The sequence below is a fragment of the Pleurodeles waltl genome, chromosome 11 (assembly GCF_031143425.1).
Source record: "Pleurodeles waltl isolate 20211129_DDA chromosome 11, aPleWal1.hap1.20221129, whole genome shotgun sequence".
Taxonomy (NCBI): domain Eukaryota; kingdom Metazoa; phylum Chordata; class Amphibia; order Caudata; family Salamandridae; genus Pleurodeles; species Pleurodeles waltl.
In genome coordinates this window covers 583,287,856-583,312,360 of record NC_090450.1, presented here as the reverse complement: position 1 = coordinate 583,312,360, position 24,505 = coordinate 583,287,856, and the positions used below count along the sequence as shown (strand labels likewise).

General features: G+C 45.3%; 1 protein-coding gene across 5 annotated transcripts in view; it reads left to right on the top strand.

The window, feature by feature from the left end:
* Positions 1-24,505, top strand: part of ANK1 (ankyrin 1) — an 869,955-nt gene that overhangs the window by 476,257 nt on the left and 369,193 nt on the right. For all 5 annotated transcript variants that reach the window (XM_069214086.1, XM_069214083.1, XM_069214082.1 and 2 more), the window contains one exon: positions 12,106-12,252. In XM_069214086.1, the coding sequence (XP_069070187.1) occupies positions 12,106-12,252 (147 nt within the window). The remainder of the gene's footprint in view (positions 1-12,105; positions 12,253-24,505) is intronic.

Here is a 24,505-nt window from a genome sequence, read left to right as displayed (position 1 = left end):
GAGTATGGTTTGCAATACTGGGTGTGTGGCGGGTTCCACCTCTGTTGTATTCCACAGGGTGCGACGTGTTGGTAAGCTGGAAACCGTAAAATATACTTATATTTTAGGGTTTCTGTGAACAGATAAGATATGCAGACATATAAACATATTTACAGTTAAAATCAAAGATTACAGGAATGTTATACTTAGGTTCTGAATTTACTCATACAAAACCTTAGAAATCCAGCAGTTATAGTTAGAGTTATTTCAAGTAAACATAACTTGCACCCTAAGTTAACTATACCTCGTGCCCCCGCCATGCACAGTTTTTTCTTCATTAATTTGACTGCTAACGTTTCATTTATATTTTTAATAATGTTATAGAAGTTGTTATGAGTGCTGTAATATCTGCCGTAATTAGCAGTGCATGGCGAGGACACAAGTTATAGTTAACTTAGAGCACGAGTTATAGTTACTTGAAATAATTCTAACTATAAATGCTGAATTTCTAAGGTTTTGTATGAGTAGATTCAGAACCTAATTATAAGGTCCCTGTAACCTTAGTTTTTTTCTGTGAGTTTCTATAGTGTTTTTACGTAAAGTAATTTTAATTACTATACATTAATCCAAGCACTACACACACAGTCTTGGGGCGTACAGTGTCGGGGTTGACTGCAGTGCCTGCAGTCAACCCCCTATAACCACCCAATCCCGCACATGGCCTTCGGCTGTGGGCGACAGAGGGTGGCTGCAGGGCCCGACCTATGGCCAGGCCCTAAAGCCAACTCCCATAGCCACCCAACCCTACACCGCACACTGCAGTTGGCCGCACGGTTTACCTCCCTGGGTGTGACAGTAGGTGTGAGAGGGTGTCTCTGGGTGTGAGAGTGGATGCGTGAGGGGGTCTGTGAGTAGGTGTGTGACGATTTCAGTGGGTGTGCGAGTGGGTGCATCAGTGTCTGAGTGGGTCTGTGAGTGGGTGCGTGGGTGTCTGACTGGGTCGGTGAGTGGGTGCATGAGTGTCTGAGATGTTCTGTGAGTGGGTCCTTCAGTGTCTGAGTGGGTCTGTGAGTGGGTGTGTGACAGTGTGTGAGTAGGTGCGTGTCTGAGTGGGTCTGAGAGTGAATGAGGGTCTGAGTAGGTCTGTGAGTCGGTGTTGTGAGTGACTGGGTCGGTGAGTGGGTGTGTGAGGGTCTGAGTGGGTCTGTGAGGGGGTCCTTCAGTGTCTGACTGGGTCCGTGAGTAGGTGTGTGACAGTCTGTAAGTGGGTACGTGTCTGAGCGGACACAAAAATACATCAAGGCACAAACCCACAATTACTTCATCCTGTAATGCACTGATTTGAATCAGACTTCTGTCTCCCTTTTGTCTTTATTAGGGCTGTTAGTCCTGAATTCCCAAATTCCTAATAAAGCTGAGTAGCTCTCACTCTTAAACTCCACTTATCTCCGAATAGTATATAGTAACAGTAAACTGTGTATCCTTGAACAAGCTGCGAAGCGAGTACGCTCACACTGCCGTAGTTAGATACATCCCAAAGGACGAAAAAACGTGTTGGCTGTAGAGTGGGAAAGGATTGGAGCTTGGATTCTGTCTACTACAAAATAAGAAAAAGGATATCCAGTGTGAAATAAATATTGGATGGAAACTAATGGATGGACTGAAGTCTGATCGGTCTACTAGAGGATGAAGTAATTATGGGCGTGTGCCTTGATTAATTTTTTGTTTGCATAACAGTCATTGACTCCAAATGTATGGGGGTTTGTGGGTGTGTTCCCCCTGAAGAGCACCGCACTACCAGAGACTGAAAGTTCAAGTTTTACTATTGGTTATATTGAACTTGTAAGTGTGAGCGCCATTTTGTCCACTTAAAACCACCTGCGTGTCTGTGTGGGTCTGTGAGTGGGTGCGTGAGGGTCTGAGTGGGTCTGTGAGTGGATGCATGAGTGTCTGAGTGGGTCTGTGAATCAGTGCATAAGTGTTTTAGTGGGTCTGAAAGTGGGTGTATGACTCTCTGAGTGGGAATTTGAGTGGGTGCATAAGTGTCTGAGTGCTTCTGTGAGTGAATGAGTTTAGTGTATAAATGAGTCTATGAATTAAAAAAATAATGTTTTTACTGAAATTGGCAAATTCGTCACAATGTTACCCAGGGGCAGCGCTGAGCGTTGCAAAGTATTCCCGAATATCGCATAGCATGAAAAAAATAATTTATGGTCATAATTTGACCCTGAAAGACCCATATATGACAGCCATGGGTGGAGGTACCTTGACCCCTTATTCCACTTTTCGTTTTATCTGTCGGCCATGAGAACCGTGTCCCCTTACCTAAAATGGCAGCCTCAACTTTCTGGTCAGGTTTCGTCCAGCCAATCACAGCATTCCTGTTGGCACGTTGTAAGAGGCTGACCTGGCTTTTAGTGGGTACCAGCGGTACTTACACCTTGTGCCAGGTCCAGTTATCCCTCACTAGTAAAGAAGAGGTGTTTCTAGCAGCTTAGACTGATAGAAGGTAGCTATGGCAAAGCAGCTTAGGCTGAACTAGGAGACATGCAAAGCTCCTACTATACCACTTATATCATATGCACAATATCATAAGAAAACACAATACACAGAGTTACTAAAAATAACGGTACTTTATTTTTATGACAATATGCCACAAGTATCTCAGTGAGTACCCTCAGTAAGAAGGTAAGTAATATACACAAGTTATATGTACACAAACCCAAATCAGGTAAGTAAGAGCAAGAAAAGTAATGCAAACAGTGTAGAATTACAATAGGTTGCAATAGGAGCACATAGGTATAGGGGCAACACAACCCATATACTCCAAAAGTGGAATGCGAACCACGAATGGACCCCAAACCTATGTGAGCTTGTAGAGGGTTGCTGGGACTGTAAGAAAACAGTGAGGGTTAGAAAAATACCCCACCACATGACCCTGAAAAGTAGGAGTAAAGTACACCTACTACCCCCAGAGAGCACAGAAGTCGTGATAGGGGGATTCTGCAGGAAGAACAAACACCAGCAGTGCACTGACAACATATTTCTGGACCTGAGTATCTGTAAGACAAGGGGACCAAGTCCAATAATCACAACAGTGTCCAGGGGGGGCAGGAGCCCAGGAAACCCCAGCTGAAGGTGCAAGGAAGCTGCCACCGGTTGGAAGAAGCTTGGAGTTCTGCAAGCAAGAAGAGGACTAGGGACTTCTCCTTTGAAAGACGGATGTCCCACGTCGCAATGAAGCTTGCAGAGGTGTTCCCACGCAGAAAGGCCGCAAACAAGCCTTGCTAGCTGCAAGGGTCGCAGTAGAGGTTTTTGGGTGCTGCTGAGGACCAGGAAGGACCAGGATGTCGCTTGTTGGCGGAGGAGACAGAGGGGGCGCTCAGCAACTCAGAGAGCCCTCACAGAAGCAGGCAGCACCCGCAGAAGTACCCCAACAGGCACTTAGAAGAAGAGTGAACCGGAGTCCACGCAATGTTACAAAAGGGGGTCCCACGACGTCGGAGGACAACTCAGAAGGTTGTGCAGTGCAGGGCGGAGTGCTGGGGACCCAGGCTAGGCTGTGCACAAAGGAAATCCTGGAAGAGTGCACAAGAGCCGGAGCAGCTGCAAATCACACGGTACACAGCTTTTAAGTCTAGCGTGGGGAGGCAAGGACTTACCTCCACCAAACGTGGACTGAAGAGTCACTGGACGGTGGGAGTTACTTGGACAGAGTTGCTGTGTTCCAGGGACCACGCTCGTCGGGATGAGAGGGGACCCAGAGGACCAGTGATGCAGTCTTTTGGTGCCAGCGTTAGCAGGGGGAAGATTCCGTCAACCCATGGGAGATTTCATCGGGGCTTCTGGTGCAGGGTGAAGGCAGGCTACCCCCAGAGCATGCACCACCAGGAAACAGTCGAGAAAGCCGGCAGGATTAGGCGCTACAATGTTGCTGGTAGTCGTCTTGCTACTTTGTTGCGGTTTTGCAGGCGTCCTGGAGCAGTCAGCGGTCGATCCTTGGTAGAAGGTGAAGAGGGAGATGCAGAGGAACTCTGGTGAGCTCTTGCATTCGTTATCTGAAGAATTCCCCAAAGCAGAGACCCTAAATAGCCAGAAAAGGATGTTTGGCTACCAGGTTAGCAGGATTGGCTACCCAGAGAGGTAAGAGCCTATCAGAAGGAGCCTCTGACATCACCTGCTGGCACTGGCCACTCAGAGCAGTCCAGTGTGCCCCCAACACCTCTGTTTCCAAGATGGCAGAGGTCTGGGACACACTGGAGGAGCTCTGGGCACCTTCCCTGGGAGGTACTGGTCAGGGGAGTGGTCACTCCCCTTTCCTTTGTCCAGTTTCGCGTCAGAGCAGGGCTGGGGGATCCCTGAACCGGTGTAGACTGGCTTATGCATAGATGGGCACCATCTGTGCCCATCAAAGCTACTCCTCCCAGCCCTTCCCACCTATTTCCAAAGGGAGAGGGTGTAACACCCTCTCTCAGAGGAAATCCTTTGTTCTGCCTTCCTGGGCCAGGGCTGCCTGGACCCCAGAAGGGCAGAAACCTGTCTGAGCGGTTGGCAGCAGTAGCAGAATGGTATTGGGGTGACAATTCCATGATCTTAGACATGTTACATGGCCATGTTCGGAGTTACCATTGTGACGCTATACATAGGTAGTGACCTATGTATAGTGCACACGTGTAATGGTGTCCCCTCACTCACAAAGTCCGGGGAATTGCCCTGAACAATGTGGGGGCACCTTGGCTAGTGCCAGGGTGCCCACACACTAAGTAACTTTGCACCCAACCTTCACCAGGTGAAGGTTAGACAAATAGGTGACTTATAAGTTACTTATGTGCAGTGGTAAATGGCTGTGAAATAACGTGGATGTTATTTCACGCAGGCTGCAGTGGCAGGCCTGTGTAAGAATTGTCAGAGCTCCCTATGGGTGGCAAAAGAAATGCTGCAGCCCATAGGGATCTCCTGGAACCCCAATACCCTGGGTACCTCAGTACCATATACAAGGGAACTATATGGGTGTACCAGTATGCCAATGTGAATTGGTAAATTTGTCACTAGCCTGTTAGTAACAAATTTGGAAAGCAGAGAGAGCATAACCACTGAGGTTCTGGTTAGCAGAGCCTCAGTGAGACAGTTAGGCACCACACAGGGAACACATTTAGGCCACAAACTTATGAGCACTGGGGTCCTGGCTAGCAGGATCCCAGTGACACATAACAAACACACTGACAGCATAGGGTTTTGGGCCCTGGCTAGCAGGATCCCAGTGAGACAGTGAAAACACCCTGACATATACTCACAAACAGGCCAAAAGTGGGGGTAACAAGGCTCGAAAGAGGCTACCTTCCTACACAACCCCCCCCTCCCAAACGAAGGACAATAAGGCTAACCTTGGCCAGTTGAGTCTTTATTGTCTAAGTGGTGATAAATGGAGAGTAGCTCTGCAATAGATTGGTTACTCCCTTTATCATCCACTATATGGTTACTTCCCTGTGGGGATGTAAACCACCCTCTTTGAAGTTTTTTAGTTAGCCAACAATGTGAAGTCATATTTTCAGAGTTCCTATTAGTATGTTAAAGTTTAGAGCAGTGGGATTTGTCCACTGGACCTATATCAAGTGATGAAAATGCCAGACAGGGATGCTGTCTCAATAAAGCCATAGCTTAGCAAAATCTTTGTCCATATGGCTGTAAGAGAGAACAGGGATGCTGTTTCTCTTGAGTTGGAGCAGAGCAGGGATGCTGTCCTATGAGCTCCACACTAGGGCAGGGCTGCTGTCCTAAGTGTTGTGAGGCAGTGCAGGGTTTCTGCACTAATGTTTCTCTGGGAGGGTTGGAGGGATTCTCCATGTTAACCAAAATGGTGCCCTTTTCCTCACCAATATTAGTTATCCCACAGAGAGGTACTTTTACCTCAGGGAGTTCAGCTGTGCCGGCTGATGGTTCCCTTGGTACAGGTGCCATCCCGGGAGAGGTTTCCCCTACCACAGGAATGGTATCCTGGATGGCAGGGTGGGTAGGGGATACTGTGATGCCCTTTTTACGTGTTGTTGGAGAAGGATCCTGAGTTTTCAGGCCTTTTTCTCTCCTTTGCTTTTCCATTTCAGCTGAAATGAGAGGAAGCAATTCCTCTGGGATACCCAGCATGGCTGCATGGGTATGAAACTCTACCTCAGCCCAACCTGAGGCCTCTAGGTCATTACCTAAGAGACAGTCTACAGGTAAGCTAGGTGATACTACCACCTGCTTAGGGCCAGTAACTCCACCCCAAATAAGCTGAACTATAGCTAAGGGAAGAAACTTAGTGGAGTTATGGACATCAATAATCTTGTAATGTTGTCCAATGATGTGTTGTTCAGGAGACACTAGGTTTTCAGTCACTAAACTGATATTGGCACCTGTGTCCCTGTAGGCCTGAGCCTCAACACCATTTATTGAAACTGTCTGCCTGTACTTATCCATTGTAAGGGGACAAGCAGCCAGTGTGGCAAGGCCAATGCCACCAGCTGTGACAGAAACTGTCTTGGGGCTGACTACCCCAGTTTCTATGATGGACCCATAAGTGAACCCAACTACACCCTTACTTTGACTGTTGCCAGCAGTCCCACTACTGTTAGGGACACTAGAGTTTGATGTATTAGTGGTAGTAGGTTCAGGGGGTTTAACTGGACAGGACTTATCCCCTGGCCTATGGCCCTTATTTTTACACACAAAGCACCAAGGCTTTTTAATGTGTGTATGTTGTGAAGAAGAGGAAGAATTTGATTTATCCCCACCCCCTGAAGAGTGTTTAGGATTTGAAGAAGGATCTTTGGTTTTAACCTTATCCCTATGCTTATCCTGAGATTTCTCACCATCTTTCTTCTTGCCGTCCTTGTCACCTCCTGTATGAACTTTTCTGTTCACTCTCGTTCTGACCCATTTGTCTGCCTTCTTTCCCAATTCTTGGGGAGAGGTCAGATCTGAGTCTATCAAGTACTGGTGCAACAAATCAGACACACAATTGTTAAGAATATGCTCTCTCAGAATAAGATTATACAGGCTTTCATAGTCAGATACCTTACTGCCATGTAACCACTCTTCCAAGGCCTTCACTGAACAGTCCACAAAATCTGTCCAGTCTTGAGGGAACTCTTTTCTGGTGTCTCTGAACTTTATCCTGTATTGTTCAGTGGTTAAGCCAAATCCATCCAAGAGTGCATCCTTCAATGCTGTGTAATTGTTAGCTTCACTTTCTCTAACAGTAAGGAGCCTAACCCTACCATTTCCAGTGAAAGATAGCCACAAAATAGCAGCCCACTGCCTTTGAGGGACCCCCCTGTACCATACAGGCCCTCTCAAGTGCAGCAAACCACTTGTTGATCTCATCCCCCTCCTTGTAAGGGGGGACTACCTTGTGCAGATTCCTGAAATCATGCTCTCTAACAGGATTACTATCAGGAATACTGCCGCTGCCACCATGGGGTCCTAACACCAACCTCTGTCTTTCCTTCTCAATGTCTAGGGATTCTCTATCTAAGGCCAGCTGTTGCTGTTTAAGCTTCAGTCTGGTCTCTTCAACCCTCAACTTTTTGAGTTCCCTTTCTAACAGGTTATCCTCAGGGTGGGTGGGTTGGGAATGATTTGACACAGATGACAAATTGGAAACTTCAGAGGGGGGCCTGTCCCTAACTGTCTGGACCCTGGTAGCTTGGCCTCTAGGAATAAAGGATGCCCTACTGTGATGGGAACCTCCGTTACTACCAACATTAATGGGTGTCCTGCTAGGGGGCAGACCCTGTTCAGAACCCTCCCCAGCTTCCTCAGGGGGTTCCTCTGAATCAGACTGGGAAGCTTCTATTAACCTCTCATTGGATGGACCAGACTGGTTCTGGTCATTCACCATAAGCATGTTATACAGAAACTCTTTTGTAGGGTTCTTTCCTATAACTAAACCTCTATCTAGGCAGAAACTCCTTAAGCTCTTGTAATTACAAATGTCATAAGTAGCATTGACAGTTTTGGGAGCAAAATCTACCACAGACTTGATTGCAAAAAGGTTTAGAGATAGTGAGAAGAGAGAAAAAGTTTCACAACTTTTTAAAGCACAGAGCCAAAAAAATGTTTTCTAACTTTTAGAAAACGTTTAGAAGTTTTAGGAAAATTTTCAGAACTTTGTAAAATGTTTTTAGGGAAGAAAAGCAAACTTTTTGGTTATGTGTACATACACTGAACTGTTTGGTATATGATTCTCTTATGAAAAGTACAAAATGACCAAGTGGTAAGTAGTTACAAGTACTTATCCCACCGCTGCACAACCAATGTAGGAGGCTGGCCTGGCTTGAAGTGGGTACCAGCGGTACTTACACCTTGTACAAGGTCCAGTTATCCCTTATTAGTAAAGAAGAGGTGTTTCTAGCACCTTAGACTGATAGAAGGTAGCTATGGCAAAGCAGCTTAGGCTGAACTAGGAGACATGCAAAGCTCCTACTATACCACTTATATCATATGCACAATATCATAAGAAAACACAATACACAGAGTTACTAAAAATAAAGGTACTTTATTTTTATGACAATATGCCACAAGTATCTCAGTGAGTACCCTCAGTAAGAAGGTAAGTAATATACACAAGTTATATGTACACAAACCCAAATCAGGTAAGTAAGAGCAAGAAAAGTAATGCAAACAGTGTAGAATTACAATAGGTTGCCATAGGAGCACATAGGTATAGGGGCAACACAACCCATATACTCCAAAAGTGGAAATCGAACCACGAATGGACCCCAAACCTATGTGAGCTTGTAGAGGGTCGCTGGGACTGTAAGAAAACAGTGAGGGTTAGAAAAATACCCCACCCCAAGACCCTGAAAAGTAGGAGTAAAGTACACCTACTACCCCCAGAGAGCACAGAAGTTGTGATAGGGGGATTCTGCAGGAAGAACAAACACCAGCAGTGCATTGACAACGTATTTCTGGACCTGAGTACCTGTAAGACAAGGGGACCAAGTCCAGTAGTCGGAACAGTGTCCATGAGGGGGGCAAGAGCCCAGGAAACCCCAGCTGAAGGTGCAAGGAAGCTGCCACCGGTTGGAAGAAGCTTGGAGTTCTGCAAGAAAGAAGAGGACCAGGGATTTCTCCTTTGGAAGACGGATGTCCCATGTCGCGATGAAGCTTGCAGAGGTGTTTCCCCGCAGAAAGACTGCAAACAAGCCTTACTAGCTGCAAGGGTCGCGGTAGAGGTTTTTGGGTGCTGCTGAGAACCAGGAAGGACCAGGATGTCACCTGTTGGAGGAGGAGACAGAGGGGGTGCTCAGCAACGCAGAGAGCCCTCACAGAAGCAGGCAGCACCCGCAGAAGTACCCCAACAGGCACTTAGAAGAAGAGTGAAGCGGAGTCCACGCGAAGTTACAAAAGAAGGTTGTGCACTGCAGGGCGGAGTGCTGGGGACCCAGGCTAGGCTGTGCACGAAGGAAATCCTGGAATAGTGCACAGGAGCAGCTGCAAATCACGCGGTACATAGCTTTGCAGTCTATCGTGGGGAGGCAAGGACTTACCTCCACCAAACTTGGACTGAAGAGTCACTGGATTGTGGGAGTCACTTGGACAGAATTGCTGTGTTCCAGGGAACACGCTCGTCGGGATGAGAGGGGACCCAGAGGACCAGTGATGCAGTCTTTTGGTGCCTGCGTTAGCAGGGGGAAGATTCCGTCGACCCACAGGAGATTTCTTCGGAGCTTCTGGTGCAGGGTGAAGGCAGGCTACCCCCAGAGCATGCACCACCAGGAAACAGTTGAGAAAGCCGGCAGGATTAGGCGCTACAATGTTGCTGGTAGTCGTCTTGCTACTTTGTTGCAGTTTTGCAGGCATCCTGGAGCAGTCAGTGGTCGATCCTTGGTAGAAGGAAAAGAGGGAGATGCAGAGGAACTCTGGTGAGTTCTTGCATCCGTTATCTGAAGAATTCCCCAAAGCAGAGACCCTATATAGCCAGAAAAGGAGGTTTGGCTACCAGGTAGGAGGATTGGGTACCAAGAGAGGTAGGGCCTATCAGAAGGAGCCTCTGGTGTCACCTGCTGGCACTGGCCACTCAGAGCAGTCCAGTGTGCCTCTGTTTCCAAGATGGCAGAGGTCTGGGACACACTGGAGGAGCTCTGGGCACCTCCCCTGGGAGGTACTGGTCAGGGGAGTGGTCACTCCCCTTTCCTTTGTCCAGTTTCGCGCCAGAGCAGGACTGGGGGATCCCTGAACCGGTGTAGACTGGCTTATGCAGAGATGGGCACCATCTGTGCCCATCAAAGCATTTCCAGAGGCTGGGGGAGGCTACTCCTCCCCAGCCCTTCACACCTATTTACAAAGGGAGAGGGTACAACACCCTCTCTCAGATGAAATCCTTTGTTCTGCCTTCCTGAGCCAGGGCTGCCTGGACCCCAGGAGGGCAGAACCTGTCTGAGGGGTTGGCAGCAGCAGCAGCTGCAGTGGAGGCCCCGGAAAGGCAGTTTGGCAGTACCCGGGTTCTGTGCTAGAGACCCGGGGGATCATGGAATTGTCCCCCCAACACCAGAATGGTATTGGGGTGACACTTCCATGATCTTAGACATGTTACATGGCCATGTTCGGAGTTACCATTGTGACGCTATACATAGGTATTGACCTATGTATAGTGCACGCGTGTAATGGTGCCCCGCACTCACAAAGTCCGGGGAATTCGCCCTGAACGATGCGGGGGCACCTTGGCTAGTGCCAGGGTGCCCACACACTAAGTAACTTTGCACCCAACCTTCACCAGGTGAAGGTTAGACATATAGGTGACTTATAAGTTACTTAAGTGCAGTGGTAAATGGCTGTGAAATAACGTGGACGTTATTTCACGCAGGCTGCAGTGGCAGGCCTGTGTAAGAATTGTCAGAGCTCCCTATGGGTGGCAAAAGAAATGCTGCAGCCCATAGGGATCTCCTGGATCCCCAATACCCTGGGTACCTCAGTACCATATACAAGGGAATTATATGGGTGTACCAGTATGCCAATGTGAACTGGTAAATTTAGTCACTACCCTGTTAGTGACAAATTTGGAAAGCACAGAGAGCATAACCACTGAGGTTGTGGTTAGCAGAGCCTCAGTGAGACAGTTAGGCACCACACAGGGAACACATATATGCCACAAACTTATGAGCACTGGGGTCCTGGCTAGAAGGATCCCAGTGACACATAACGAACACACTGACAACATAGGGTTTTCACTATGAGCACTGGGCCCTGGCTAGCAAGATCCCAGTGAGACAGTGAAAACACCCTGACATATACTCACGAACAGGCCAAAAGTGGGGGTAACAAGGCTAGAAAGAGGCTACCTTCCTACACACGTGCTTTCACGAATTCGCCACAATCGATGTGACGGATCCGCAGTCCTAGATATACAAATGTATGTCTTCTCTAATATTTCAAAACCTACTGAACGGATTTACACCAAATATGCAAAAGCGTAATCTGTGTACTGAACCCTACCTTTTTTCCAAATTTGGTGTAATTCCATCCAGCTGTTCAGGCTGTAGTCGTTTTCAAACCTCCAATGGGAATTAACATGGGAAACACACGTTTTTGGACCCCCACTTTTTTTTCCGCCCCCCCTTAATGGGTCATCCCAAAACTGTGAAGCTCTGATTGGTTGCCAGCACTTCTGCCATGAAGTGATGGCAGCCATCTTGGGACTCAGCTTCAGTCGAGTCACAGAAAAAAAAAAAAAAAGACATAAAAATAAAAGGAGCCAGGGTAGGGACACTCTGACCACTTAGCTCTGGTGCTTGGGTCCCTGAGGGACCCCGCAAGAGCAACAAAACACTTTAAAAAAAAAGATTTTTACCGCAATTCTGCAGTGTCGCCCCTCGGTTTGCTAGATTGTGGTGTATGTTTAAAATGTCACCCCACCTAGGCTTATTCCTGACCCAGTGACCGCCACCTCTCAGGGACTTTTTTTTTTAATTTTTTTTTTTACATAATATGGACCCCCCCACTCCACGGACCACCAACGCCCGAGGCAAAATGTATTTGGTGTGCTGGAAGCAGAGGTTTTCTCTGTTTCTCTGTCAATTGTCTGAAGTGTATTTGTTATATATAATTTATTTTATATGTCATGATTATTTTCTTCTGTTTCTGCAGTGGAGAGTTTGTACACAGCTTTGCGGAATATCGACAGGAGTGAAATTGTGAACATGCTGGAAGGATCAAGGCGTCAGAGTCGTTGTCTGAAAGGGGACCGCCGTTACAATGAGCGAGACTATTCTCTTTCACCATCACAGATGAATGGTATGTTTCTTTCATATCTGAGCAATCATAAGTGTTGCATGATTTCGGTCATGTGTAAAAACTGGGGAAGAAGGATTGCATCACTTTCAGCTAACATATCATCACACTGTAGTCCACTTTGACCCCCGGTATGTGCCTTGGCCCCAAGCTCTGCCTGAGCCCCTGCCTCTGCCTTAACTCTAACCTTTGACCTTAATTGTCACCCTGAAATCAGCTTTTGCCATGACCGTTATCCTCTTGGCTGACTTCCATTATTACGGCACTTAGACATCTACCAGATCTTTTACCTTCATCTGACATCCAACCTCTGTTTGACCTACCACTGCTTGCCCTCCAATGTCCGCACGACCCAGGTCTGCTTGACCCCCCGCTTCTACCTGACTTTAAACCTCTTCCTTCACCTGGCCTCCAGCCTCTGTCTAACCTTCAGCATCTCCCTAACCTCCAACTTCAGCCTGTACTTCAATCTTTGCTTGATCACCTAACTGAATGTCCTATAACCATCAACCTGTACCTCACCTGTAACTACGTTTCTGATTTCTTCAGTCTCTGTCAGGGCTACGTCTGACTACTGAACTTTGCCACTGGCCAGCAACATATGCTCTATCCTTTTTACTCAAAGTTACACAATCTCGACCTTCTGCCTGAACTCCAACACCTTCCTGACCTTCAACAACTGCATACCTCCGGATTAAGCCCCAACTTCTGGCATGAGTTACAATGAAGTCTGAGCTTTGCTTGACCTTCAACCTTTACTACAACCACAAAATTCCAAACTATTTCACCACTCTCATCAACATCATCTACAATCCTTTATCTTAATGGTATTCAGCCAGCTATCTAAATCTAGAAGACTTGCCTGACTTCTAGTCTTCCCCCCCTGCTTACGGGTACATTGACCTGTGCCATGATATTGAGGTTCAGTGTAATTTTCATCTCCAGTGTGAAGGGCACTCTTTCCACTTTCAGGTGCTCAAATCTCTGATATGACCTACAGCTTCTACGGCAGTTTACCCTCTTTGATTATGTCTAACCTCAAAGCCCTCTAACCACTGATATCCAGCTGATCTCCAACATCAAAGACTCTCTGTCTTTTGTGACAATCTCCAGGCTCAGGGGTACTCTTACCACCGCCATGATGTCCATCACCATAGCAAGGGGACCCTTACAACTGCCACGATGTCCATTCACATAGTCACTGTCAACTTGAACCTCAAACATAACTACAATCTCCGAGTAAAGCCATTTCTCTAACCAGTGTCAGCATTAACTCCGGATTAAAAATCATAATTTGCCCTTTATGTCAGTTTTCGGCCCAGTATTATTGGACCTTAAAATTCCAGGATCTAATAATTCTGGGCTGCTGAAAACGGGTCTCTCCAAGATGCCGCAGGGACTGGAGCTGTGGCCAGCAACACTGCACAGCCACCCCCTCACCCCACAATCTCCCCCGATTGCTGCAGCAATCCAGGGAGAGCAGTTAATGCTATCCCCATGCCAGGACAGGCACAAGCTTGCCGTCCACCCAAGCCCTGCCATTCAACACCCCTACCAGCAGTTCCACTGACATTTTCTTCCTGCTGAGAGCAGGCAGAAAATGTCTGTGTTTTGTTCACCTACACAATGAAAAGCTGCTCAGAAAAGCACCTGGTAAATGTGTGTGTTCTGGGTGTGAGCAGTTATTCTCCATTTGGGAAAAAACTCCTAATGACCGTGCATTGCAATTGAGATACTAGCCAGTAAATTTAATTCCGGCCTCCTGTATCTCTGCTACAAAGCCCGGTCAACAGGTAATGAGGGTCTTAGTGTTCCTTCACAGTAAATTCATTCATTATTTTGTGTGTGAATCTGCAGAAAGTATGTATGCATTATGCTTTGTGTTTAGGTATGTTAAGAGCTATATAAACCTTTACACGTCTGCAAATGCAGACTGCTTTTGTACTCACAAGTGGTGCACGTACATGCACCACTACATGTGCTTGCATGTGCAGACAGGATATACCTCATGCTAAGTGTGCATGTGCACATAGGCTATAACTCATGTCATTTGTGCGCATCTGCAGACAAGACTTCGTTATTTTAGAGTGGACTGCAGCTAAGTGCATTTTCAAAGTGTAAAGATTATGTTAGATATATTGGCTACTGCCAGGATGTGCGACAAGGCATGTTTATGCATGTGCCGTCAGGATATACCTCATGCTGTGTATGCATGTGCAGGGAAGGTATAACTCAGGTCAAGGGTGCCCAAGTGGAAACAAGATTTTTATACTTTAAAGTGCTTATATAGTGTTTTACCAAAAATGATATGCAAAGAACAAAACTTACATATATTGTATGCATGTACTGCCATGATATGCCTCATATTGTGTGTATGTATGTTCACGCAGGATATACACTATGTTGCGTGTGCATGTGCAGACTCAATATACACAGTGTCTGTTGTTGCAGACTTATCATATATCATGTCCCTTACAAATAAGAAGACCGGACATATGTTGTGTGTGCATTTGCAGACTGCATATAGCTTGCTAAGTGTATGTTCAGGTGCAGACTGATATCCCTTAGCTCACATATGCATGCACAGATAAGCTATACACACAATGCTCTGATCCTCTAGAATGTCTTCAGATCTCTGCAATGAGAGTTGTTTGTGATACATACTTTCGTCTGAGCCTCTGAATTGTCCTTGTAAATAGGAGGAAGATAGTAAGATCCTACAAGTTCCTCATCATGAGATCTTGATGGAACATTGAGATATATGACTTTGTTCAGGCTCCCGGAGTACTTTTTAAAGATAAATAGTTCTTTCCAAAAAAATATGTATAATCAGTTGCCTATCTAATGGCAGTAGTTTATGTTGTTAATATTCCAATTAATTTTGAAAGCTAGGCCCAGAAACATTTATAAGCTCTTGTGTGGAGGTACGATGGTCATATTTGTTTTGATCCACAGCAGTTTTTCCCCTTCATGCCCCACAAAAACTCTTTGTAATGTATATCTCTCCTTCAGTTGCCAAATGTCCATGAATGATCTACACATTTTCTGTGCATCCTTTGACTTCTGGTTATTCACACTCTTAAGGAGTGTTACATTTCTTAGGATATGCTTTCCCAGCATTGTAAGGGACCCAAGAAACTGAATTGAGGGATAAGATGGCCATAATAAGAAAGCACAGATGCTCCCCTTTCGGAAAAAACAAACACTCCTTCTAATTCAGAGGCCCATCACAGTAGGATGGACTGGGAAGCATCCCTCCACTTGAGAGCATTTTGGGAACTGTTCTAATACCTTCAGGGGTCTTTCTAAATCAAGGCAACCTCATAATCACTACCAGTAAACATTGAGAAGTTTGCTGTCTAGAGACTTGCATGTCTTTCTCGATGTTGCTTCATGTTTTACAGAAAAGACTGTGACATTATGCATATATTTCCATCAAGAAGTTTCAACATCCTTCTGGAAATATGAGCCTAGCTTCAGAATGGTATGGGTATTCTACATCCCCAATATCCCCTACAAAATGTTGCAAACAGGCTTTGTCTTTACCTTCAGTCGTGTTTTAAACATACCTACTGGGAAGCTAAACAGACACTACTGTCCCTCGAATGCAGACGTGCTATCTGTGAAGCTCTGCAAGATCTCTGTCAGTTCTTTGGTGGCTCTAGCATTGGTATCCTAGGAGTCACATTTGGAGTTTTCTCTTTTTCCAACTTCATAAACGCCTTTCTGATCAAATCAAGAAAAAAGAGGGCCTTTTTCAGGAGCAGTAAAAAGATATTAATGACTACTAAGGATCAAAGGCATGTGCCTCTCTATCTTTAGTGGAAAAAGAAAGAAGCATAGAGAGGCATGCAGTTTAAGTGCCACCTCATGCCCCAAATCTGCAAACAAATAGATAATAAAGGAATAGCTCAGAAGATGGGCCTTGCAAAATAACTATCCTCGTCTGTAGCTCTGAGGGTTAACGTAGGCATTAAGCTCCCAGTATGAGTATTTCCATATGCCAGTTGTGAAGATAAAGACTTTTGAGAGTACAAGAATGGTGTACAATGTACTTTCCCTCAGTCTGAAGCCTGCACTATGAGCCTTATCCAAGCACTTGGCAATGGTGCAGCTTGCTTGAGAAGAACAAGAATGTTTCTCTATTCATACTTGGACAACTGGCTACTGAAAGACAATTAATGATACTAATGTAATTCCTGATCTTCCAATACTGCCCATGTTCCTACAAAATCAAAAAAAGAAAATGACAAAGAATGCTCCTTTCGTGAATCAACTAGGATGATGTGTCCACATGAACCTTCTTACGATTTAAGGAATGTGGCCTCAAGATAAGGAAGAATCATAACCTCATTAGCTTGCTGAAACTGAGGGTCATTCCTTTATCCCTGACCTAATTGTGACACCCTCTAGTTGAAAGCAGTCATTGGAAATGCAACACAACACTCAATAATGTACTCTCCCAACAAATAAGGAGTAACAATGTCCACAACTATATTAAAGGAAGCTCAAACTATTTGGCAATAGCTTCTGGAATGGAACTTGCAGATTTCATCTATTTATTATCACTGTTTGCAAAATGTGAATGCAGACTGACTACAACGATTTATTGTGCAAGAATGGAGAATCAATTGTCACGTGCTAACAAACATCTTCATTCAATCGGAGACCCTTCTTTTGCAGTGGTTATGCATTCATCAATTGGGTTTTTGTTTCTTTCAAACTGATGGGATCTTAAGATTGGTGTCTAGATAAACATGCTGAAGAAGTTATGTGTCTAGAACATACACTGCTAGTATATTATCATTAGTCTGCCTCAGTAAGAAGACGATTCACAGTGGTTATTCAATGAAGTTTTGTCAAATTGATGGACTCTCTATTTAAACTTATGCATAAATCTAACCGTCAACCTCTTTTGCTGTTGGTAGCTTTCTTTGTGGTTATTTAATCAGTCAGAAGGGTGTGCAAAGTACAGCCTCTCTGTTCACTTGTGCAATGGTGGATTTTCCTAATAATAAAACTCGCTCTTCCTCCCTTCCAAACCGTTTTTCAGGTTCACATATAAAACAAATGATTTATCTATTAATGTTTTCCTTAGTATTTCTTTTTTTATGAAAGGGTCTCATTGCACCCTAGATCTATGAATCTATTTTTTCAACGCTCAACACAGCTATTGGCCTATTGAAAGCACTGTGGAAAAGGTAGATATAAATCTTATTGGGTTAGGTAAGTCTCTCAAGCACGGACCACTTGAGAAAAAGCTAAATGTCCCTCCCAACAACTCATAGTTCCCTAGGCTCCCTTCCAGACCCTCAAGTCTGCAAAAAAGAAACCCCAAAGGACAAGCTAGACCTCTGTGTCAGTCCATTCCAAAAACATCACACGCTTGTACCAGGCAGTGAGCATTGAAGGTAGATCAAGCCGCTTCCAGATGCAGCCTCCTATGTCCAAGGGAGTTAGTTACATGGTTGATTGGATACAGTCTGAGAGTTAGTTACTAATATAGATTACTTCCATCCATTGTCAGGTTCCAGTGTAGTTCAGAAGAATAGTGGCCCAGATAGTGGCATTTGAAGAGTTAGGGCCTACACCATTGCTAGAAACGTGTTCCACAGTTACCCCAACATTTCCATGCTGGTTCTTCCACAGTGATAGTCTGCTCTGGAGTTGCCTTGTAGGTGAAAAACTCACAGAAAGTGCATCTTTATCGACAACACTGTCTAGCACAGCTCCCATTCATGCCCTTAGCTAATCAGAGGTAGAATTATCACTCTCAACTGAATCTCCCTGCAGGTCAGCCAGTAGCGCTTCCCAAGCTCTCCCAGATGTTTTCTGCCCTGGTGTGCCTCTTACAGTAGCGCACTCCTCTCTCATTAGGTCCGCCCTCCAGCACTCAATCTTATGGTCCGTAGCCTATTTTAGTGCATCGTGAGTCTGTGCTTGGCCAACACTAGGGCCAAATTAGTGAACTGGGTTGAGACTTTATATTTAGCTGGCCAGGGATACAGGTCCAGCAGGTGAACCTGGATGAGAGGGTCGGGGAGCAGTCCCTAACCTCGGCAAGAAAGTGCACCACCTCCGTTCAACAAGAGGTTAAATGAGCACGACTCCCTAACATGTGAAGAAGATCCCCATTATCAGCATGTCAGCGAAGACCCCCAGGGTAGTCGTCGGGAAACAGACACTAAGTTTCTGGGTTGTGAGGTAAGCTTGATGATGCAATACATAATAGTAAATACATTTGAAATGGGTATTGTGGGATATCTTGTGCGCCACGTCTCACATTTTAGCCCATCCATCAGTTAAAGGGGAACCCAGGTCAGTTTTGCATTGTTCATCCAGTAACGTGAGGGGTGGAGAGGACATCTGCATGCAGCACCCTGTATAGTCCTGAGACCAGTCTTCAAGTGTTTGTAACATTACAGAGAAATTGCCAACTACAAAGTGGCTGTGGCTCCTCCTCTTGCCTCCCCCAAAGTCCATGCACCACCGAAAATAGAGTACCATATAATAGAAACTGCCCTGCCGGCAGGTCAGACTCAGTGCATAGATCTTCGAAGAGGCCCAACATACCATCCACATAAAGTGTGGCAATCAGATCTAAGCTCCCCTCGACCTAGACTTATAGGCAACCCCCCTCAACTCCCCCAAACTGCGTGAGGAGGGCCCAAAGTGGGAGGCCTGGTAATACAGGACCCACATCAACATTTGTCAGAGCACTCTCAGCGAGCAGGTCCAAAGCACCGGCAGTCGTATCACCCTCAGAGGAAGTCTGTTTAGGATTAAGCAAAATGGGTCCATAAAAGATTTGGGGAGGAAGAGGAAAATATAACACTTCTTTCTAAACAAGTGCCAGTGCCAAAAGTCGAGCCTGCCCACCAGGAATGAATAGGGCCGACAGGAAAGGAGAATACACAGCATTCATAACAAACACAACACTTTGATCTTAAATGGGCCTTCATGGGTGAGTGCCGGTGTTTTATATATAATTGTTTGCACTTTCTTGTTTCCCAGTTAGCGATTTGTATTTTCTTGAAGCAAGCTGCCTTTAAAATATGATACAGTTCATTTCTTCTATGATCCATGATTAGTAAAAGTTATGAAAAACTAGGACTCCACCTGTACAAATGCATTTATGAATATCCAAAAAGAAGAGAAGGTAGCAGGGGTAGAGCCAATACTGCACTTCCCGTTTCTAACCAATTATTGCAGGCAAGTATTCCTTGTCTGCTCAATAGGTAGGAGACACCACGCTACCCAAGTAGTGCCAGAAGCGTTGTGAGAGAAACTCCTACACCCACATAGATATACATAAAATTCTAGAGTAGAAACATGTAATTAGAATAGCAGTAGCAAGACAACATGATTTCCCAATTGGTAAACAAAGAAGTAATAGTCCGTTAAGGAAATTGAAGTTTAATCCACACAGAACAGGCAGCCGACATGTGTTTCGTCTTTTGACAACGTTTTCAAGGCTGCAAAAGCATATGGAACTACATAAACCGTATCATTAAGTAAATTCACAAACATTGCTAAAACTACTCCATTTATGAAGAGGGTTGTTATCAACACCAGTTCACCCAAAGAACCAAGGAGGATGAAATGCACCGGAAATGTGTACCAATAGTCTTGGCACATAGAAAGAATACAAAGATGAGGAGTTGTGCCATGAAGGGACCCCTAACTCGTGAGAAAAAAGGAGTGCAAGACAGTCAGCAAAACAATAACACCCTTGATGGTCAGAGCGTTCTGCATCAAACGAGCACAAAGAAAAGATATATAGGAGAAGGTTTCATAACGCATAATTACCTCCGGAAAAGACATTTAAGTCCATAAAAACCCGATTTCAAGAAAGCGAAATGGGTGAAGTATATCATACACTGTATCAGCAGAAAAAAAACTCCTAATTATCAAAGAGAGTATATTAAAAGCTCTATATAAACACAACCAAAACAAGAAAGAAGGGAAGGAATGTGAATTATTTAACCTCAAAAGCATGTAAAAAAAAGGCAGTCGCTACTCCACATCGTCAGGTGTGTGTAGTCTAATCACACAGCGTCGATCATTGCATGGCACCGTCACATGTCCAGTCTGTATACACGCCCCATACCTCTCAGATGTAGCAAAAGGCTAAGGTCTAGAAAATTATTTACCTGAAATGAAAAAGTCTGTAGCCCAATGTATTGAAGGCAGTTCTCAAGACGGAGCAGCCCTGATAAGTGCCCAGTACATCTGTGGAGCAAAAATACAAGAAAACAGGGGCATCATCAGTTCTCTCCAGGCTTACAAATGGGCCTGTGCTATCACACTCTGTCATTATCAGGCTCTTCACTGACTCCCTGAACCAACACAGCACCCCTGAACAACTCAGACATGCCCTAATTACTTTATTGCAGAAATATCTAATGCAGATTTTGAGTACCATGAGAAGCACAAAACTCTCGCTTGGCTCTATTGTGCAACAAAAACCCGGGTATGTGTGTGATGAATCCCCCCTGCCGTGCATATTTCATGATTTTTTTTTTAATTGTTCATCTTGAGCCGGATCACAAAGCACTTTTGGCTGCTGCTATTTCATGTCATTGGTGCTAGGCGAGGCATTGCTTGGTGCAAACCCCTTGCACTACCGTATTATGAAAGCTGATTTCTTGAGGTGGTGATGTGTTATATTTTGTTGTTTACTTTAGCATTGTCAACAGATGTTAATACATTTCCTGCCAAATGCAGAATGTCTCGAGTGTTCTTATAACAAGCAAACATTTATCAGTCTAAGGTTGTAAGCCCTTCATCTATTTAAGACACCAGTCACCTCAAAACTGCGGCACAGACTTGTCTTAAATTGCCACCTGCAGTGCACCCTTTATGTGATGTGGCCCTTTGACTATATATTTTTACTGTGTGTGTTTAGACTGTTGCTTCCGTAGCCTGCAAAGCACTTGCTTTTAAAACAGTATCCTCTCTGCTATACTGTTTGCGTTCCTGTTAATCCTAAAAGGGCAAGTATCCTGGTTACAAATATATCAGTTATGGAGTCGAAAAATAAAGCAAGTTTTCTCCTCCATGGAAAATGTTGCAGGACCTGACTTCTTTGTCCGCCGAAACCCAGCTACCTCGCCTCAAAACAAAATGTGCCTTTTGAACAGAATTATTTTTCTGCCCTGATGGCTGCTTCTGAAACTTAGGGCCTGATTTAGAGTTTGGCAGACTGGATTCTAGGATACTCCCTCAGAAATGTAACAGATATCCAGTCTGCCGCATTACAAGTGCCATAGGATATAAGAAAACTAGTTACTTATTTGTAACTTTAGTTCTTCTGTATTGGAATCTTTCATAGATTCACATGCTTGAATCATTCCCCCTCGTCGAGATGGGAGACCCCGGTATCTTTAATTATGTAGTATTAACATAGGTTTAAACCTAAAGGCCCCTAGGCCTCTCAGTTTAGCACTCTGTCAGAGCCATTTTAAGAAAAAAGGACCAAACTTCAGGGCCCACCAATCAGGCGACGCTACCCTCTAGAACCTTCCTGAGAGAAGCTCCACTTCCTCAGAGTTTCTAACATACGTCATGCTAGGGACTCTCCTCAGAGCTCTGCTCTTCTCATCTTTTAGAATAACTTTATAGTTATACTCTTCAAAACTAAGTTTGACTGATTGCTGATAAGGCCTACACCATGTCTGACAAGGAAAAGAAGGGTTTGTTCAGATTGTGCAAGACCTGCAGGAAAAAGAGATTAAACTCTGAAGACCCTCATCAGATCTGCATATACTGCCTTTACCCAGATCACTCTGCCAAAGACTGCAAGGTATGTCACACCTTCTCTTCTAAAACCCTGAAGGATAGAGAGGGCAGATTATTGATATGGCTGCAAAAACTTACATCTAGAGACAACTCAGTCTCTGAATCCGACAGTTATGATTCTTCCACATCCTCCAGAAAATCATCTAAAAGACCTAGATCTCCTCATTCAAGGTCTTCCTCAGAGCAGCCAAGAAAGACCTACAAAAACACCACCTCAGGGTCTTACAAAGGCCACAGTCCTCCTTCATCACCTCATAAATTCTCCAGGAAAGGGAAATGAGGCCATGTCAGCAGTTCTGAGCGGTCTAAAAAATCGTCATCTGTGGCTCCTCCTAAGTCAGCTGAAACATTTAAAAGGCCTTCCTCTGCTATTACAGTTGACAGACCACTTGCCAAAACCCCACTGTCGACGACATCCTCATCGACAATGGCACCGGCGAGGTCCATTCCACCGTCGTTGACAGTTTCTGGATTAATACCGTTGACGGTCTCTCTGATGACTACAACATCGACGATGAGCCATCCACCATCGACGAGGATAGCATTGACAACTGCATCGTCAACAAAGACCTACACATCGTCATTCTCTATGATGGTAACCACGGTCTCCTCATTGCCGTCTTCATCAACGACGACCCCGTCGATGTTAGCTTCCACGACGATACTGTCGACGGTTAAGATTTCAACACAGACAGCTTCGACGGCTGCTCCTATCATGCCGTCGACGAGGGAAAAATAGTGCAGAAGTCAGGAAAAAACAAGAATTACTCTGGAGCACACTTCTCCTAGTAAGATAACCCCTCTAATTCCAGTACATCTCTTGGAGGGTGACGACGAATATGATGATGAGGGTCCATTTGGAACAGCACACAGCCCCTCACAGTTGAACGTGAAGTACCAGGACGACGATGAGGAGTACAGCAACCCTTATGACCCACAGTACTACGCAGGTGAATAAGCATATCAGGAGGAATTGTATATGCCAAGCTCTTTAATATCTGACCTCAGAGCAATGTTAGCCCACTACAGTAGGCGCTTTCCTGCTACAGAAAAGGTGCAACCTTGTCCTCCTTCATTGCCTGTGTCTCGGATAGCCACCCCGTGTCAGAGACTAACCATTTTTCTGCTGAAGGAAGTGGCCACACCAGATATGACCCAACCTCATGAGACGGACATATCGGAAGGAGAACACGAGGAGGGTGAGCTCCTAGACAACCAGTCGGAGTGGGATGAGTATATTATCCCAGCTCCTCCTTTCCCTTCAACTTCTAAAGTGGACTCACCTCCAGAGGACATCGGAGGATTCTACAATCTTATGGAAAGGGCTGCTAAGCGTTTTGCACTTCCACTGCCATCCAAACAAACTGATTGCTTTCTATATGACTTTAAACAACCATTTCAGAAGTCAGTATGATCCATGCCCCTAGTCAGCTACATATAGGAGGAGGGTATAAAGGCTATGCAAAACCCATCTACAGTAAAAGTAGTGCTTCCACGCCTGGATAAAAAGTACAAAGCACCTGAAGGTGCCCCAGCATGCTTGACTGATCACCCTCTCCCAGATTCGGTGGTAATGGAAGCAGGCCAGAGAAGATCCAAAAATCCCTCTGCACCAATTTTCACACCTCCCGACAAAGAGGGTAGACGATTAGACAATATCGGTAAAAGATTTTCCTTGATGTCTAGCTTCACTATAAGAGTGGCTAACTCCCTGGCAGTGTTAGCCAGATACGACAGGCATGGGCTGACATTGTCCCATATCTTAATCAGTTGCCGGAGGACATTAGATCGGAGGCTAGAAAGACATTACATTAGGGAGAACGCACATGGGCGGAGATAATAGATTGTGCAATGGACATAGCCACTACTACATTTCATCAGCTTGCAGGGGCTGCTGTCCTCAGAAGACAAGGTTGGCTGAAGGCCACATCGTTCCGTCCTGAAGTGCAGAATAAAATACTAGATCTTCCTTTTGATAGTCAAGCGCTGTTCGGCAAACATGTTGACAAGGCATTGCAGTCTATTAAATCCGATACTGAGATGGCGAAATCTTTTGGAACACTCCAGTTTCGTAAGCCTTCCTTTTGAGCCACAAACGGGCGTGGAATGCCTCCATATAGGGGAGGCTACCAGCAATCCAGATATCCGTCATTTGCATCCCCTTCCCAGCAGTACACCCAAACACAAAATACACTCAAAGACAACCTCCGCAAGCGGCGTACAGTATGTCTACCACCAGAGGACGCTCAGCTCGTCCAACTAAAGACTGATGGTCCAGGGCTCCAGCTACCCTCAACAACCTGCCCCCAAATCTAGGTGGAAAGATCTAATTTTTTCCTCCAGCAGTGGTAAACCATAACATCAGATAAGTGGGTCTTACAGCTGGTAAAGTGTGAACACACTTGAGTTTGTCCAAATGGCTCTTCCCAATCCTCTTTGTGAAACTTCCCCAAAG